This window comes from Eumetopias jubatus, unplaced genomic scaffold, assembly GCF_037043125.1.
Source record: "Eumetopias jubatus isolate StellerSeaLion01/CBP00866 unplaced genomic scaffold, mEumJub1_p1.0 scaffold_10, whole genome shotgun sequence".
Classification (NCBI taxonomy): Eukaryota; Metazoa; Chordata; class Mammalia; order Carnivora; family Otariidae; genus Eumetopias; species Eumetopias jubatus.
In genome coordinates this window covers 120,066,414-120,082,805 of record NW_028274816.1, presented here as the reverse complement: position 1 = coordinate 120,082,805, position 16,392 = coordinate 120,066,414, and the positions used below count along the sequence as shown (strand labels likewise).

The 16,392-nt window shown below is 46.5% G+C and overlaps 1 protein-coding gene across 3 annotated transcripts in view; it reads left to right on the top strand.

Moving 5' to 3' along the window:
* Positions 1–5,963, top strand: part of UNC45B (unc-45 myosin chaperone B) — a 30,111-nt gene extending 24,148 nt beyond the window's left edge. For all 3 annotated transcript variants that reach the window (XM_028108990.2, XM_028108989.2, XM_028108991.2), the window contains 2 exons: positions 1,731–1,886; positions 4,601–5,963. In XM_028108990.2, the coding sequence (XP_027964791.1) occupies positions 1,731–1,886; positions 4,601–4,861 (417 nt within the window). In that variant the 3' untranslated portion in view covers positions 4,862–5,963. The remainder of the gene's footprint in view (positions 1–1,730; positions 1,887–4,600) is intronic.
* Positions 5,964–16,392: the final 10,429 nt, after the last annotated feature.

Here is a 16,392-nt window from a genome sequence, read left to right as displayed (position 1 = left end):
TGAACTATTGCTGTTCCCCTGGAAACTGCAGTGCACTATAACTGTGTTCTTCACAGAGTAATTATAGGATTTATATAAATAAAATGAATTCAGAACATGCCAATAGCTTCACGGTCCAGTGATGGGGAGAAATTATAACCATATGGTGAATGAATGTCTTCTTCTTTCTGTCCTGCCAGAGTAATGCTATGCCTGTAGGTATAACCTCATCAGAGGTAACAATAGGGCCAAATCTGAGGCCCTTCTTGAACACAGGCTAAGTGGCCCTTTTGGGCCCTCATATAGGGCTTAGTGGGAGACCCGCTCTCTTTTCTCTCAATTCTTACCTCAAGGTCTTGGATCTTCCCACTGGTATAGAATGAAAACCCAACCAAGGAAAGCCTGTTGAAGTAAAATAAATCAAATCAAATCAAATCAAATCAATCAGTCAATCAGTCAGTCAATCTAAACAGGATCCACCGGGGAGCTGGCCTGAGGCTGGCCTGGGGGGCTGGCAGCCTCGTGGGAGAAGAGAGTATATCCAAAGAAAGCGGAGGGGAGGGACGATGGGAAAGGGAGACAGGCTTCCTCTGGGAACATCAGCTGCTACAACAACCCCAATCAAAATAAACAGTGGTCCCAACAGGATAGAAATTCATTTCTCACTCACATCACTTCTTGCTCACGTTTGGATCCAGTGGCTTTCTTCTAAGCGATGACTTGGATCCAGGCTTCTTCGACCATCAAGAACTATCCGCAACCCCCCACCCTAAAAAAGAATTGTCTCCCTCTCTGCCACTCTGGGAGTGGTCTCCACTTGAATGGGGAGAGAGACCACAGGAAAGGCCCCTATGGTTCTCCGCCATGGTGGCCTGGAAGCAACCCCTATCACTTCCTTTCACGTTCCATGATGAGAACTAGTTTATGGCCACATCTACATGTGAGAGGAGAGGGATGTAGTCCTTTGGGGGTATCTGCTTCCCAGTCACCACTGTGCCCCATGCACTGACCATCTCTGTCATCCTCTTGCCTCTGAGGACCACTGCTCCGGCTTCAGGGAGATGCAGGGGGAGGGTCATAACCTGGGCAGCCATGACCGACCTTTGACCCTTTCAGAGCTCCACTTCTAGGAAACCTGACCCAACAAAATGCCCTTAAATGTGACCAACCAGCTTTTACTGTGGAGCAGGTGGTGGTGGTGGGGATCGGTGAACCCTGAGACATGTCAGGGCCCTGGGCCCTAGGAGGCTCTACTCCTGGCTTTAGGGTCCTTGGGAAGCTCATCCCTCTCCGGTTGAATGGTACAGCAGCTCTCGCTCTGTCCCCTGCTCTTGCCCAACCCCTGCGCCTTCAGGGACTGCAAAGTCATTTTATGGCAGACCCTGAAGGCCTATCTGTTGTGGGAGAAGCATACCAGGCTTCCCCAAAGAGAAGTGAAACATGGCTCTTTGGGCAACATCTGCCATTCATGGGTGTGTGCCTGCCCTTTCCCCTGGTGTGGGTAGCTGAATGCAAACAGGGGTGGTAGCACTATCCTTATCTCTTTAACTTTGTACCTGGAGAAGTTTATAGCCCCTTTATCCAGCTAATCAGAGGAGACTTCCTGGGGGAGGTGGTGTGGGCCAGCTGCTCAAAGGAAAGCTCTGAAGAATCTTGGGTCAGAGAACATGGCTTCAGGTGCCTCTTTCCCTCTCCAGGCTGGCAGGTGGGGTAATTTTTGTCTGAGCCACGTACCTGCCTCGCTCCCATAGGTACAGGAGAGGTTCCTGGCTGATGGGAATGACCGGTTGAAGCTGGTGGTGCTGCTCTGCGGGGAGGATGATGACAAGGTGCAGAATGCAGCCGCAGGGGCGCTGGCCATGCTGACGGCAGCACATAAGAAACTGTGCCTCAAGATGACCCAAGTGGTGAGAGTGGGTCCTGGGGGCAGGAAGGGGACTGCCTTGTGTGATCCTCTGCGGGGAGACCAGCCTCCATGCTAACACTTTTCAGGTCCCCGGGTATCTGTTCCTCCCACCTTAGAAGGAGGGTCTACACTGTGTGGCCTCTTACATCCATTGTGGGGACTTCCCACATGAGCTAACTTGGGTCCCTCCCACTGTAGTTTCACCCAGTGACTTTGGTGGTGCTTATAGCTCAGTACTTCAGAATGATAACAAGGAGGACCACACTAACACTAGCTACTGCTGTGGCACCCCCGAGCTCCCCAAGAAGACCATGGACTTGGTGGGGGTACCGTAGGGAGCTTGTGGTTTGGCAAAGAGATGGCAGATCCTCTTATGTGAACATGATGCTCAGATCCTTTGGTGGGACTGTGGCTGTCTCAGCAAAGTGGTATATGCGCAATCACGAACATGGCAGTGCAAAATGAAAATGTCTTCATTTCACCGAACTGAACTTAGTTTGTGGGCATCAACTCCACTGAAGACAAAAAATGTAAGCATCTCAATTCAAATGTACTCGTTTGCTTTAAAGGCAGGCTCTTATTTATTTTTTTTAAGATTTATTTATTTTAGAGAGAGTGAGCGCACACAGGGGGGAGGGAGGGAGAGAGAGAGAACCTCAAGCAGACTCCTCACTGAGCAGGGAGCCCAAGGTGGGGCTCTATCTCATGACCCTGAGATCATGACCTGAGATGAAATCAAGAGTCGGACGCTTAACCCACTGAGCCATGCAGGTTCCCCTGGCAGGCTCTTTTAGGTAGTCAGTTTAAGGTGTGTGTGTGTGTGTGTGTGTGTGTGTGTGTGTGTGTGTGTGTGTGTGTGTGTGTTTGCACACATGCCTTCTCTGAGTTGCACAGGTGCTTATGCTGTCTGGCACCAGAGAAGGGTCTCTCTGCCAGATGTAGCTCTTCCTGGTTGGTCCTTGGGTTTTAGCATTGCCCCCTAAGGCAAATTTCTCAAAACTGTAAGGTGAGTCACCTGGAGGGCTGGTTAAAATACTTCCCCTAGCTATTATGAATCAGTAAATTAGGTGGGGTGCTTCTGGCCTGGAGACCACACTTTGAAACCCCCGCCCTACAATGGCCTCTGCTGAAGTAACTGGTCACACAACTTCAATCAACAGACTCCCACAGGGCCTTCTGTGACTCACCCACTTCCTGGGCTTTAGATGATGCTCTAAACGTTTACATTTATTAAGTTATTCCATCCTCCCAACAACCCTGGGTGGTGGGTATGGTTATTATTATCCCTATTGACCGGAGAGGAAAACTGAGTGCAGAAAAGTAACTAGCCCAAGGCCACACTGCCAGGTAGTTGGGAAGGGATTGGAATCCTTCAGTATTGCTGACCGTCTCCTGGCCACTTCTTTCTTTTCTTCCTGAGGGGCTCTGAAATCTTGGCTACATTTCTGTGCCTGGGAGCAATGGCACGGACCTGTTATATTACCCATCAACCTTAAACCTTCCCTGAATCCTACCACAGCTAGATAGATTTTCATTTCCTTTTCTTGTGGTAGGAGGCTTGGTGCAGATTTGACAAAATCTGCCTAGAAGCCAAAAAGCCAATAATTCGTCTTTTCTTCCCCTCTGTGCCTGTCTCCCCATTTGAGAGTGGTCCATGTAGGAAGCTGTCCCTGTTGACAAATGGAGGGTGAGGTAACAGGTACAAGGAAGCAAAGGGGAAATCCTTGGATTAGTGGGTAAAATCATCATCTCTGTCCACTTCTCTTTGTTGAGCTCTTACTATGCTCCAGCCCCCGTGCTAAGCTCTGTCCATGCACTAAATCATCACAATGTGAAGAAGTAGGTATACCAGATGATGGAGGGGCTCCTGAAACTTGGGGAGGTTAAAAAACTGATCTAAGGTCATATTTGGTAAGTGACTAACCTGGGACCTGAGCTGGTCTCTCTGACTCCAAAACCCATACCAATAACTATTCTTCTCTGCCGCTCATGTGTCTCTGTTGAATTCTGTAAAGTCAAGCCTCCTGGTTCTATTGTTAGCTCCAACTCTTGTCTCTTGGGGTGATCAGATGGTCTAGAGTCCTGCCTTCCACATGCACAGTAGTCGGGCTGCTTCACAACTGGGAATGGAGAAGAGGGATGGGGGAGGGATGGAGGAGAGGCTGTGCTCCAGACTCCAGTATTAATTCCAGTTGCAGTCCGGACTGGTGGAGCGCAAGCCCCAGGCGTGCCTGGAGCTCATGTCTCTAAGGGCACTTGGGTTGGCAGAAGCAGGCATTGCCCGTGTGCCCAGGGTTAGAATCCTCCTTTCTGAACACCCTCCATCCCTATTCCAATCAGGCATGCAGTGGGTCTGTCCCTTTGCTTCTCCAGATGTTTAAAAAAAAAAATGGACAGGTGGGTGTTTATTCTCTACTGTTTTCGCGTGTGTGATCATAGCTGAGTTACTTCCCCTTCCTACGCCTCAGTTTCTCCATTTATAATATGAAAGGGATTGGATTATGTCAAGTTCCTTCTAGTTTTTGGGTTCCCACCTGGCTCTGGTAAGGAGGTGGGCATCTGTGAGCTAGTCCCAATGGGCTCAGGTAGGCGTATGTTGAGTCCCATGCACATAACCAGATACATGCTTGCCTTCTGTTTACCTTGTCCCAAATGTCCCTCCGCCATCCCTCCACTGATTTCTCTAATCCTTCTTTATCCACCTCTGCCCTCCAGACAACTCAGTGGTTGGAGATCCTCCAGCGGCTTTGCCTGCACGACCGGCTGTCAGTCCAACACCGGGGCCTGGTCATTGCCTATAACCTGCTGGCAGCTGATGCTGAGCTGGCCAAGAAGCTGGTGGAGAGTGAGCTGCTGGAGATCCTGACTGTCGTGGGCAAACAAGAGCCAGATGAGAAGAAGGCGGCGGTGGTGCAGACAGCCCGGGAATGTCTCATCAAGTGCATGGATTATGGCTTCATTAAACCAGTGTCTTAGGGGCCCACACAGCTGCTGGGGCTGGTCCTGTAGTATGAAGAGTCCTAAGCTGGGAACTCAAGGGGTGTCATTTCAGTGGGTGATCTTAGCAGTGACAATGAAGTCTCCATATAAAAGAAAGACGAGTGTTCCCTGAGTTGTCGACCTTCCCCTTGGCCCTAGGACAGTTTGGATGTTTCATTGGCTCTCTTGCTGTCTCCTTACATCTATCATGTTCCAGAAATTCCTAGAATAATTTTCATCTGTGATTCGGAAGACAAGTTGGATAATTCTTTCAGTACCCATTCCAAAGGCCAGGATAATGGGCTGAATTCTTTGTATTTTGGAAAATGGATTTTGTGGTAAGGTAAGATCTAACAGGTGTGTGAATAAAGAAGTTAGTGCTATCATATCCGGATGTTGAGCTGTGCTGGTTTTCATAGAGAACACTTTTTGTGATCGTTCTCTAAGTGGAAGTAACCCCAATGTCCATAGAAAATGGATATATTGGCATTAATGAAATTGCAATTTCCCCTAAGACATGGCGGCCATCTGGCTTCAGTGTGTTTAAGGCTTAAGGCTTCTGGGCAGGAAAGCAGGCAGTGGTGAAAAGAAGAAACTTCTGTATGCCGAGGTTGCAAGGTGGATTGGCAGGGGGGCGCCCGTGAGAGCAGCATGTGGAATCGGGATTGGACTAAACCACCCCGGAGCCCCCACCATGTGCGTGGTCCGCAAGAGACGCCAGGTCAATCAGCTCTGCGGGCAGCCTGCTCCTGAGCCCTTCCCGCCTTCGCCTTCTTGGGCCTGTTGGGCCTGGCACCATGTGTGTGCCCAGGAAATACTTGTTCGTTTTTGTTTTCCCTGAACCCCAACACCAGCGCCTTTTACCATCTATCGCTGAATCCCAGCTTCCTGGAGGGGCTAGGAAACTCTGCCTTTGACACATCCGCTCTAAGAATTTCAGTGATAAGGGGCGCCTGGGTGGCTCTGTCAGTTAAGCAGCTGACTTCGGCTCAGGTCATGATCTCAGGGTCCTGGGATCGAGTCCCGCATCGGGCTCCTGGCTCAGCGGGGAGTCTGCTTCTCCTCCTGCCTGCGGCTCCCCCTGCTTGTGCTCTCTCTCTCTCTGACAAATAAATAAATAAAACCTTTTAAAAAAGAGAAATTAATCACTAAGACAAAAGGGGAAGAGTCGGAGGCTCGATTTCCTACTTCCTCCCCACCGTGCCAACACTCACTTCCTTCCCTGGGTAGGGGACAGGGCACATCTGGACAAGTCAAAACAGGAACCTATCCGCTGGAAGTGCCCCTGGGGTGAGGGCACGAGAGCCTGAGTGGGGAGGCCACCCGGGGCCACCCACCTTAGCCACCACTGTTGTCCTAACAGGCATGGATGCCCAGATCGGGTAGATATTGCTGTTGCTCGGTGCCCCCCACCTCCATGCCACCCTAGCTGGGCAGCCTCCCCCTGGGGTACAAGGAGGCTGGAGCACACTGGTGCCTCCATGGAGGTGCCTACGCAGTGGGTGGTAAACGGGTAGGGAGGTTCTTCCAGCAACTTAGCTCAGGGCCTCAAAACCTTGCTTCCCCCCACCCCTCAGAGGTCTAGTGGCTCCCTCCTGATCACTGTTAGCCAGATGGGACTGCTGAGGCAGGCACTGCCCCACGAACTACTCTCCTGGCCAGGCAGGGTCGCTTCCTGGCTCCAGACTCTGCAGAGACTGCCCCAGAAAGACCAGCGTGGACGCCTTAAGGCCGGGGTGACCAGGGCCGTGGGGTGGGTGGACAGGGCATGAAGCCAGATGCCACCACCTGCGAGCACTGGGAAGCCCAGAGCACACAGAAAGGAGGGGGGCTTCGGGATGATAGAAGAGAGGCAGTGGCAGCCAGGGGTGACAGTGAAGGGCCCTTTGCAGGGACAGGTCCAAGGATGCTCGGTGAGGCGCGAGTCTCCAGAGTTCCTGGACGTCCCTCCTTCCCCAGGTTCTGAGAGCAGGGAGATGCCCAGAAGGGGAGTTGCAGGTGCATCTGTGGTGCTACTCACAGACCGAGAGCTTACACAGTAATCTCCGGGAGGACTGTATAACCTCTAAAGGGGATAGAGATAAGGGAAACGCTCCAATACAGTAAAATACCAAGCCATAAGGAGGAAGACACCTCTGTCACCTCCCTTGTCTATGTGGTTCTGCCAGTAGGCTCTCTGGCACTGACCTTTGGGGTTCCTAGGTCAGCGGGCTCTTTCCCTCTCAATATCCATCGAAATACCAAGGTAAGAGATTTCCTCCTGGTTCACAGAATCTTTCATAAAATGTGAAAGATTTCAGAGGAAACAGCCACACCGTAAGCCAAGGTTCTGGGAGCCAAATGAGGTAGGTTTGAGTCTCGGGTACGAACAGGTTCCTGAGATTTTATTACAAAGGGTTGTATTCCAGATGATTGCCTTTGAGTCACCGCCTTGGAAGGACAGCATTGGGTGTGGCGGGTAGGTGCTGGGCTACCCCATAAAGTCTGTGTATCCCAGCCCAAAGATCAACCATACTCCTGCGGGTATGGTCCCACAGACTGAGGCCTGCCTGAAGAAAGATTTCCTCTCCCATCTATTCATGGTGGGTGGGGGAGCTAGAAAAGAATCATCTAGGGCAGAGCCTGAGTCTGGGGGTACTGAAAAGTGGGCTGAGGATATCCCCTGGGGTCTGGGAAGGGAAAGTGCTAGGACCTTCTTTAGGATTGATTGGGTGGCTCATATGAAGTTGGTAGTTATTAAAAAAAAACAAACAAACCCAAAACATGCCTGTGGTACAGACCCCAGGATACCGATGCACCCAGCCAAAAAGCGTATTTCCTGTGACATTCTGCCGTCCACCAAGTTTGGGGATTTTGTACCAACAAATTGAAAGTGTCCTCATGGGGCGCCTGGGTGGCTCAGTCGTTAAGCGTCTGCCTTCAACTCAGGTCATGATCCCGGGGTCCTGGGATCGAGCCCCACATCCAGCTCCCTGCTCAGCGGGAAGCCGGCTTCTCCCTCTCCCACTCCCCCTGCTTGTGTTCCCTCTCTCGCTATCTCTCTCTCTGTCAAATAAATAAATAAAATCTTTAAAAAAAAAAAAAGAAAGTGTCCTCAGGCTTTACAATGGTTGATGAATAAGTCATAACTATCCACGGCTACCGGTTACACTGAGCTTACATATTTCTGTACAACAAAGGAGTGTTGTAAATAAACTCTTAACATTAAAAATAAAAAAAAAAGGTAATAGAGGTCACGGGAAGGGATGAGGGAGAAGCCACTGCTGCCGAGCTGGTGTCACCTGTGGCTGGGAGAGCAGAGCATATGCTGGTTGGCCCCAGGGGAACTGATTCCGCCTGGTGGCATGGGGGTGGGGTGATGGTTCCCAGCGCCCAAACCAGTAGAGAAGGTCAGCCCCCTAGCTTGACAGCAGTTCCGGGTTAGAAATGTTAATTTAAATGAAACACAAAACTCCCATGCTCCTCAGAAACTAAGCAGAAGCAGAGGTTTTATTATCTTCATGCATATGGGAGACAGGGAAATGCTCTCCTTCCTTCTCCTGGCTTGAAAAAGCAACTTTGCAAGTGGATAGCACGTCCGGGAAAACAGGTGTAGATTTAAATGTTGTCAGAATTGCACATCATTTAGTTAAACAACACATCCAGAGAGCGGGCTTTTTAGCAGTTCGGGATTTGCTTTCTTGGGACGCAGCAACAGTCTCTATAGTCCGGGTGTTCACACAATTCTCCTTTGCTAGAAATAGCATTTGGAAAGACAGCTCAGCCAAGCTGAGTCACACCGGCTAGTCTAAGCTATAAAGGGACGTAATCTGTTTATTTTACACTCAGAAAACTATACTCATGGTACTTTTCAGGGCCAGGCACTGCAATTTCACTAGTTGCTCTGGAGAACACAAATGCCAGATCCCCAAAACTCAAAACTTAGAAGATGCAAGAGGGTCAGAATTATTATTATTTGGACTGTCAAGTGTGTGGCCTTTTACATTCAAGAATATGGGACTATAAAACACAGATTATAGAGAGAGCCAGTTTATATGGAAAAAAGCACTCCATAATAGCAGACAACATGCTGCCTACTACTTTCCAGATAATTATATTATAATAAGAATATTTATAAATTTAAAAAATCAGAGTTGCATTATGCACATGGCAAGTTGGTCAAATAGTTCTGCAAGGCTTTAGTATAAAATCAGCAGTTTCCTGCCTGCCCTCTTTCCTGCTCCCCAAAGGCGAACACTTTGATATTTCTTTTGGTATATACCTCCGTTTCCAAACAGTGCCATTTTCAGTTTTGTATACATACCATCTATTTGTCTATGAAAGACTTAGTTCATTTACCTTCCCTCCCTAGCTTCCTGTCCCCACATCCTACCAATGTCACCATTTGGGGTTAGAAAAATATTCAGCATTTGCCTTGTTATGACTCTCTAGTCACAGCTGGGCTAGGTGATATACTACGACCGCATTTTACTTCCCGTACAATTTTCTGCTTTGCTCAGAATTTACAATCATCTTACTTTTTGTCTAGTTTTCTATGTATGTGACACAAACTTATCTCCAAATCCTCTGCCTCAAACGAGGAAACGTTTTGTTTTTGTTGTTAATCACATTAAGTGTCAATACATTAAAGTATACCATCCATTAACGTCAATTCAGATTTCCTGTCTTCAGGACATATTCCCCTTGAGCCCTCTGCCCTTGGGTCCTGATTGGGGACCCTTTAGTGCCACTCCCCGGCTGTCATCCCCGGGCTCTCCCTTCACACGTATCCAGGGGCTTTTTTATCCGTTTGTTTTCTTTTTGCTTTTCCCCAGGGTTCGATCCTTGTATTCTGGACTGAACTGCTTGCAGCTCTATATTGTGGGAAGGGTCCAGGGCAATGCTTGGGGGGCACCAAACTTTCCCTGGTCACAGGAAACAGGGCACAGGGTTTTATAACTGTTATGAGGATTGGTGTAACTTTCCTCTTTTCTTTTCTTTCTTTTTTTTAAATAAATATTTTATTTATTTGCCAGAGATAGAGACAGCACAAGCAGGAGGAGCAGCAGGTAGAGGGAGAAGCAGGTTCCCCACTGAGCAGGGAGTCCGATGCGGGGCTCGATCCCAGGACCCCGGGATCATGACCTGAGCTGAAGGCAGATGCTTAACGACTGAGCCACCCAGGCATCCCAGCTTTCCTCTTTTTGAAGCTAAATATTGGCAGCAGCAGGGCGGTTTGTCTTCCACAGATGTTATTCAGCCCTGAAGAGTGATTGTAAAGATGAGGTGTCTCTTTTGGCAACGCTTGCTGTCAACCCAGAGATAGGGAAACTCCTGAAACTCACCTCTGCCGCCCATCTGGTTGTTCAAACAGCTGGTGATGGAGTTTCCTCCTCAAGGTCTATAAGCTGCTCGCTCAACGCAGAGAACTTCTCATTTGGTGGTTGTGCCAAAACCCACAATTGCACGTTCTCTCTCCTGGTGTCCTCACGTCTCCTGAGCTCGGCAGCCCTTAGCCCTTCCTCACCAACGCTGAGGTCTGCTGGTGTACCTCCCGGCATTTCTTTTCTCATTCTCACTTTTGGACAATTTTCAAGAAGAGAGCATAGATGTCTTTGTGGTGGGATCTTAGAGTTGCCTCTTCAATGAGCAGCAAAAAGAAACGTTAAAAAATCCGCTGCAAAAAAAAATTTTTTTTCTTAGAAAAAAAAGACGAGATAGCATACATCACTATGCTAACAGTTTGTAGGTGATAAAATCTATGTTTCCTCCTCTTGTTTTTCCAGAATTAAAAAAAAAAAGAACATTGACTGTAGGTTTACCAGTGGGAGAAAGTAAACCGGAAAATGTAGGACACCAAATGTTAAAAACCTTTTGATTTTGAACTAATTTAGACCGAAAAGAGTTATAAAAATAGTACCAAGCTCCTTAGGTCCCTCACTCTGTTTCCCCTAATATGAACATCATAAAATCATAGTAGAATGAGTCAGAATAGGACATGAACATCGGTACGCTATTATTAATTAAATTATAGACATTATTGAAATGTCACCAATTTTTCCACTAATGTCCTGGTGGGAGTGTGTGTGTGTGTGTGTGTGTGTGTGTGAAGGAAAGGAAAAAGTGGCGGGGGAAAGATGGTGCCTGGGTGGCTTAGTTAGTGTTAAGCATCTGACTCTTCATCTTAGCTCGGGTCTTGAGCTCAGGGTCCTGAGTTCAAGCCTGGTGTTGGCCTCCATGCAGGTTTGGAGCCTACTTAAAAAAAAAAAAAGGAAAAAGTGGGACTGTGGAGGGGAGTGGTTTGCTCTCCACCTGGGACTAATATTATCTGGATGATCCCCCCTTTTTTTTTAAGGATTTTATTTATTTGACAGAGAGAGCGTGAGCAAGAGCACAAGCAGGGGGAGCAGCAGGTAGAGAGAGAAGCAGGCTCCCTGCTGAGCAGGGAGCCGAATGAGGGGCTCGATCCCAGGACACTGAGCCAAAGGCAGATGCTTAGCCAACAGAGTCACCCAGGCACCCCTCCCACCCTTTGTAAGATTTATTTATTTCAGAAAGAGAGAGAGCACGCAGCAGGGGAGGGGCAGAGGGCGAGGGAGAGTCCCAAGCGCACTCCGACTGAGTGAGGAGCCTGACGTGGGGCTCGCTCACAATCCTGAGATCATGACCTGAGCTGAAACCAAGAGTCCGGCACTCAACAGACTTCACCACCCAGGTGCTCCCAGATGAGGCTTCTTTACCTACTCTCTATATCTTTGAACCTTGCTTTATATTTTCTAGTTCTTTATCCTTTCCAGCTTCTTTCTGTAAGAGGTCCTCGATCTGATGACCTAACTCAGGAATCAGTGTTTTCTCTCTCCATTCTGTGATTGATCTCATCTCTTATGTTCTTTGTCTATTATATTTTCCCTACCTGATGGTTCCACTTGGTTCTTATTATTTCCATTCTCATTTCATATTTCTAATGTCTTCTTATCTCTTGTACTCTATTTATTACATTTATTTCAAATTCTTGGTCCGACTCTTCTAATAACTGCCTCCAATGATACCCAACCCATTTTGTTGACTTTCTCGGTAAATAGTCTGGTACAAGGGGCTGTTGTGATTTTGGTGAGGGGCCTCAGGTTCCCCTGGAGATACCAGACACTCTGTGCTGGGCCAATGCCAAGAGCCAGATCCTAGTTCACATCAGCTGGATGAACTCAAAGAGAGTGAAGGAAAGCAGCATTAGTGTGAACAGAATCAGACACCTGGAAATCATGGTTAAACACTTCGGTTTAGTATAACTCTCCCAAGCAAAGCCACTCCTCAGGGCAGGGCTTTTATTTTCAGTACCCCAGAAAGATTTTGGAAGGGGGCACTTCCTATTTAGTAAATCATTCTCTCTGAGGGTTTGGAGAAGGGAGGGTGGGGTGATGGAGGGCTGAGGCTACACACTCCCTAACTCATCGTCCTTACTGCCCTGGTTTTATCTCTATGGACTCCTGCACCATTGCTCCTGGCAATCATGTGTATGGGGTGGGGTAGAGGAGGCAGAGTAGAACCCAAATCTCCTCTCTCTCTCTCTCTCTCTCTCTGTCCCTCTCTCCTATCATCTATCTATCTATCTATCTATCTATCTATCTATCTATCTATCTATCTATCTAATCTTTTTTCCTCCTAATTACCTTCTACAGTTATTCTAGGCCCCTTGGCCTCAGGCTGCAGCTACCTCTACACACACACACACACACACACACACACACACACACACACACAGAGAGGTTCAAAATAGCCTTCTCCCAGGGGTTGCTCTCAGACTTTTCCTGGTCAATTCTAGCATCCATGATATTTCTATAATTCCTCCAGGGTTGATCTTGATGATAGGAGCCAGAAGCCGGCGCTAAATTACCATCTCGCAAAGAACTCTAGAAATTATATGATATTTTGAAGAGTTTGAAAAGTTCTCTTCTAACCCCGAAAGGGCCAATGCTCCTAAAAAATACTTTGGTGAGTTTCCTGATTTTTTTTTTTCTTTCTTTCTGCGCAGGTTCATCTGAGTACTTGATTTTTTATGAAATTAATTTTGGTTTTGTTCATACTTTGAAAATCTCTCCACTCCATTTAGTTTCTCAAACTTCTTGGTTTATACTTAGATAGAACAAAATCTCTAACTCTTTATTTTTAGAAAAAAAAATTTACTTATCACTAAATTAGTAATTTTCCTTTAGGCCTAAAAGGATAAGAGATGGTGATAAAATCTGCTGAGGTTCTTCTGACAAATGACTCAAGACCTTTTACACATGGAGGAGAGTTTCCAGTTTGCATATAGTGTCTTTGACAATGAACTAACATGAAATGTGCTTAAATTCGAGGCTCCAATACACCACGAAAAATTTAAAGCTTTGAAGCCTAGATGTCTCAACTGAGACTTTTTCTAAAGAATCTTCAAACATCCTTAGTATACAAGATGGTCACAAATATAACTTCACGAAGGGGGTCTCTATCAGACAAGGGTATGATTGTGAATGTTCTGGCCTTCATTTTCATGTAGACTCTGAGAATTCACCCACCATGATATCCTGACACCCACTACCCTCTTCCTCCAGCCTGGCCAGGGTCACTGATGATGCACCGTGTACTGTATACAATTTACCAGTGAACATTCTTTAGTCATTACTTTGTTGTACTCCTTTGATACTGTTGACTCATTCCACCCTGAAACACACCTACTTGCCTGGACTTCCTCGATAGGACTCTCTCTCTCTGTCTCTGTCTCTCCCCCCGCCCCGTTCCATGTTCCATTCGTTCTCAATCTTCTTTGAAGGCTATCTTGAAATTCTCACTCATTTCCTTTTCCTGTGATGGGAGTATTCTTCAGCCCTTGTTCTAAAGAGGATATTCTCTTCTCATTTTTCCACACGGTCTTTCTGGGTGATCTCTTCTATCTCCATTTCTCCAGGTTGGTTGTGTACCTGTATCTCCATCCTAGGCTTTCCTCTCGAAATTTAGACCCATCGTGTGTAAGTCTTCCTGTTTCCCCTTCTAGCCCATCCTGTTCATTTTTTTTTATTGTGGTAAAAAAAAAAAAAAAACCACACAACGTAACACTTACCATTTTTAAATCTACAGTTCAGTAGTGGTAAATATATTCACATTATTGTGAAATAGATCACAGCTTTTCCATCTTGCAAAACTGAAACCCTGTGCCCTTAAACAGCTACTCCTCGTTCCTCCCTCCCCCAGCCCCTGGCAACCATCATTCTGCTCTTTGGCTCTATGAATTTGACTACTCTATGTTATCTTGTGTAAGTGGAATTGTGCCGTATTTGTCTTTCTGTGACTAGCTTATTTCACTTAAGGTAATGTCCTTAAGGTTCATCATGTTATATATAGCGTGTGACACAATTTTCTTCCTTTTTAAGGCTGAACAGTGTTCCATGGTATGTGTGTATACCACATTTTGTTTATCTGTTCATCTGTTGAGGGATACGTGGGTTGCTTCCATCTCCTGGCTATTGTTCATAGTGCCACTATGCTCATGCGTGTGCAAATATCTCTTCAGGATTCTGCTTTCAATTCTTATGGATGTATATTCAAAAGTGGGATTGCTGGATCATATGATAGTTCTATTTTCAACTTTTTGTGGAACCTCCACACTGTTTTCCACATAGTTGTACCATTTTACAATCCCATACACTGCAGAAGGGTTCTGATTTCTCCCGGTCCTCACCAATGCTTGTTTTATTTTCTGGTTTTTGTTGCTGTTTTTCTTTTTTTTTTTTTAAGATTTTATTTATTTATTTGACAGAGAAGACACAGCAAGAGAGGGAACACAAGCAGGGGGAGTCGGAGAGGGAGAAGCAGGCTTCCTGCAGAGCAGGGAGCCCGATGCGGGGCTCCATCCCAGGACCCTGGGATCATGACCTGAGCCGAAGGCAGTCGCCCAACCAACTGAGCCACCCAGGTGCCCCTGTTGTTGTTTTTCTTACAGTAGTTACCCTAATGGGTGTGAAGTGAGACCTCATTGTGGTTGTGATTTGCATTTCTCTGATAATTAGTGATACTGAACATCTTTTCATATGCTTGTTGGTAATTTGTATGTCATGCAAATAAAATGCTTTGCCCATTTTTGAACCAGGTTATTTGATTTTCTGGTGGCTGAGTTGTAGACATTCCCTGTATGTTCTAGGTATCAACCCCTTATCAGATCTGTGAGTTGCAAACATTTCCTCCCGTTCTGCAACCTGCTTTTTCACTCTGGTGATTGTGTCCTCTGATGTTTTCAAGTTTGTTGCAGTCCCATGTGTCCATCTTTGCTTCTGTTTCTGTTCTGTTCATTTTATTCCCTAAATATCTCCCACATCCATGCAAGTCTCTTCCTCCCCACAGCCTCTCCTCTAGCCCAGACCACCATCTCACAGTTGCATGGTTGCAACACGCTCAAATGCTTTCTGTGCCTTCAGTCTTCCTTTCCCACATCTTTCCCCATCCCTGAGTTAATAATATGACACTTAAAAACCTTAAAACCTCCATAAAAACCTTCCTTACCTAAAAACCTTTATAAAGGCGTAAACCATGGCCTTCAGGACCTGTTGGTCTAAAAAACAGGTGAACTTAAATCAAGGATAGAGAACTCCATCTTGAAAAAATGAATTATTTTTACATTTATATTCTCTGAATACTGTTAGATCTCTGATGACAGAATCAGGCATGGCTTATGTAGCTAGTCAATAGATTCCTGTTGAATGACTTGAGTGAATGAGAACATGTTTGTTGAACATTCCTGAGATTGTTGTCATTAGGTCAGCAATTATGTACTGAATTGTTATGTGCAGAGCCCTGTGCTGGGATACAAAGCTTCCGTTCCCAAGAACCTCACAGTCTGTTCAACAAATATTCAGTGAGCACCTGCTGCATGCCAGGTGCTGTGGTATTGACGGCAATACGGTGTTGTACAATACAGATGTGATACTTGGCCTCATGGAGCTTTTGATTGAGTAGGGAAGACACCCATAAAAGCAACGATGTAAATAATGATTCAACCAGAGTTGTTATAAGGACTATGAATGAAAAGCACAGGAATCTGTGAGAACATAGGGTTAGGGATAGTGGAGGTAGAGAGGGGCAGGGTGAGGGAATAAGATATATACACAGATACAAGTATGGCCAAAGAATGTGCTCTGTTCCACGAGAACCTCAAGCAAAGCACTAACGAGACTGAGAGAAAAGAGAATCCTACTGACCAGAGAAATGTGTTTACTATTCAAAGGAACCATTCTTTAATAGGGAATTTCTGGGCAGGCAGCAAAGGCAGTAGTCTAGGCAAGGAAGGGGATGCATGTTTGCCAAACGTTCTCTAAATTCTCCAGGCATGAAGGGGCTTCTCAGAAATGCAGAATCTCAGACCTATCTCCGAAACTACTTAATCAGAATCTACATTATAAACAAGATCCCTAGGTGATTCATACAGACTTTACAGATACCAGAATAAATGAAGACATCCTGTCAGGGGGACCGTAACACATTTTGCACCCCCACCAATAAGAGGAAATTCTGCAGTTGAGCAC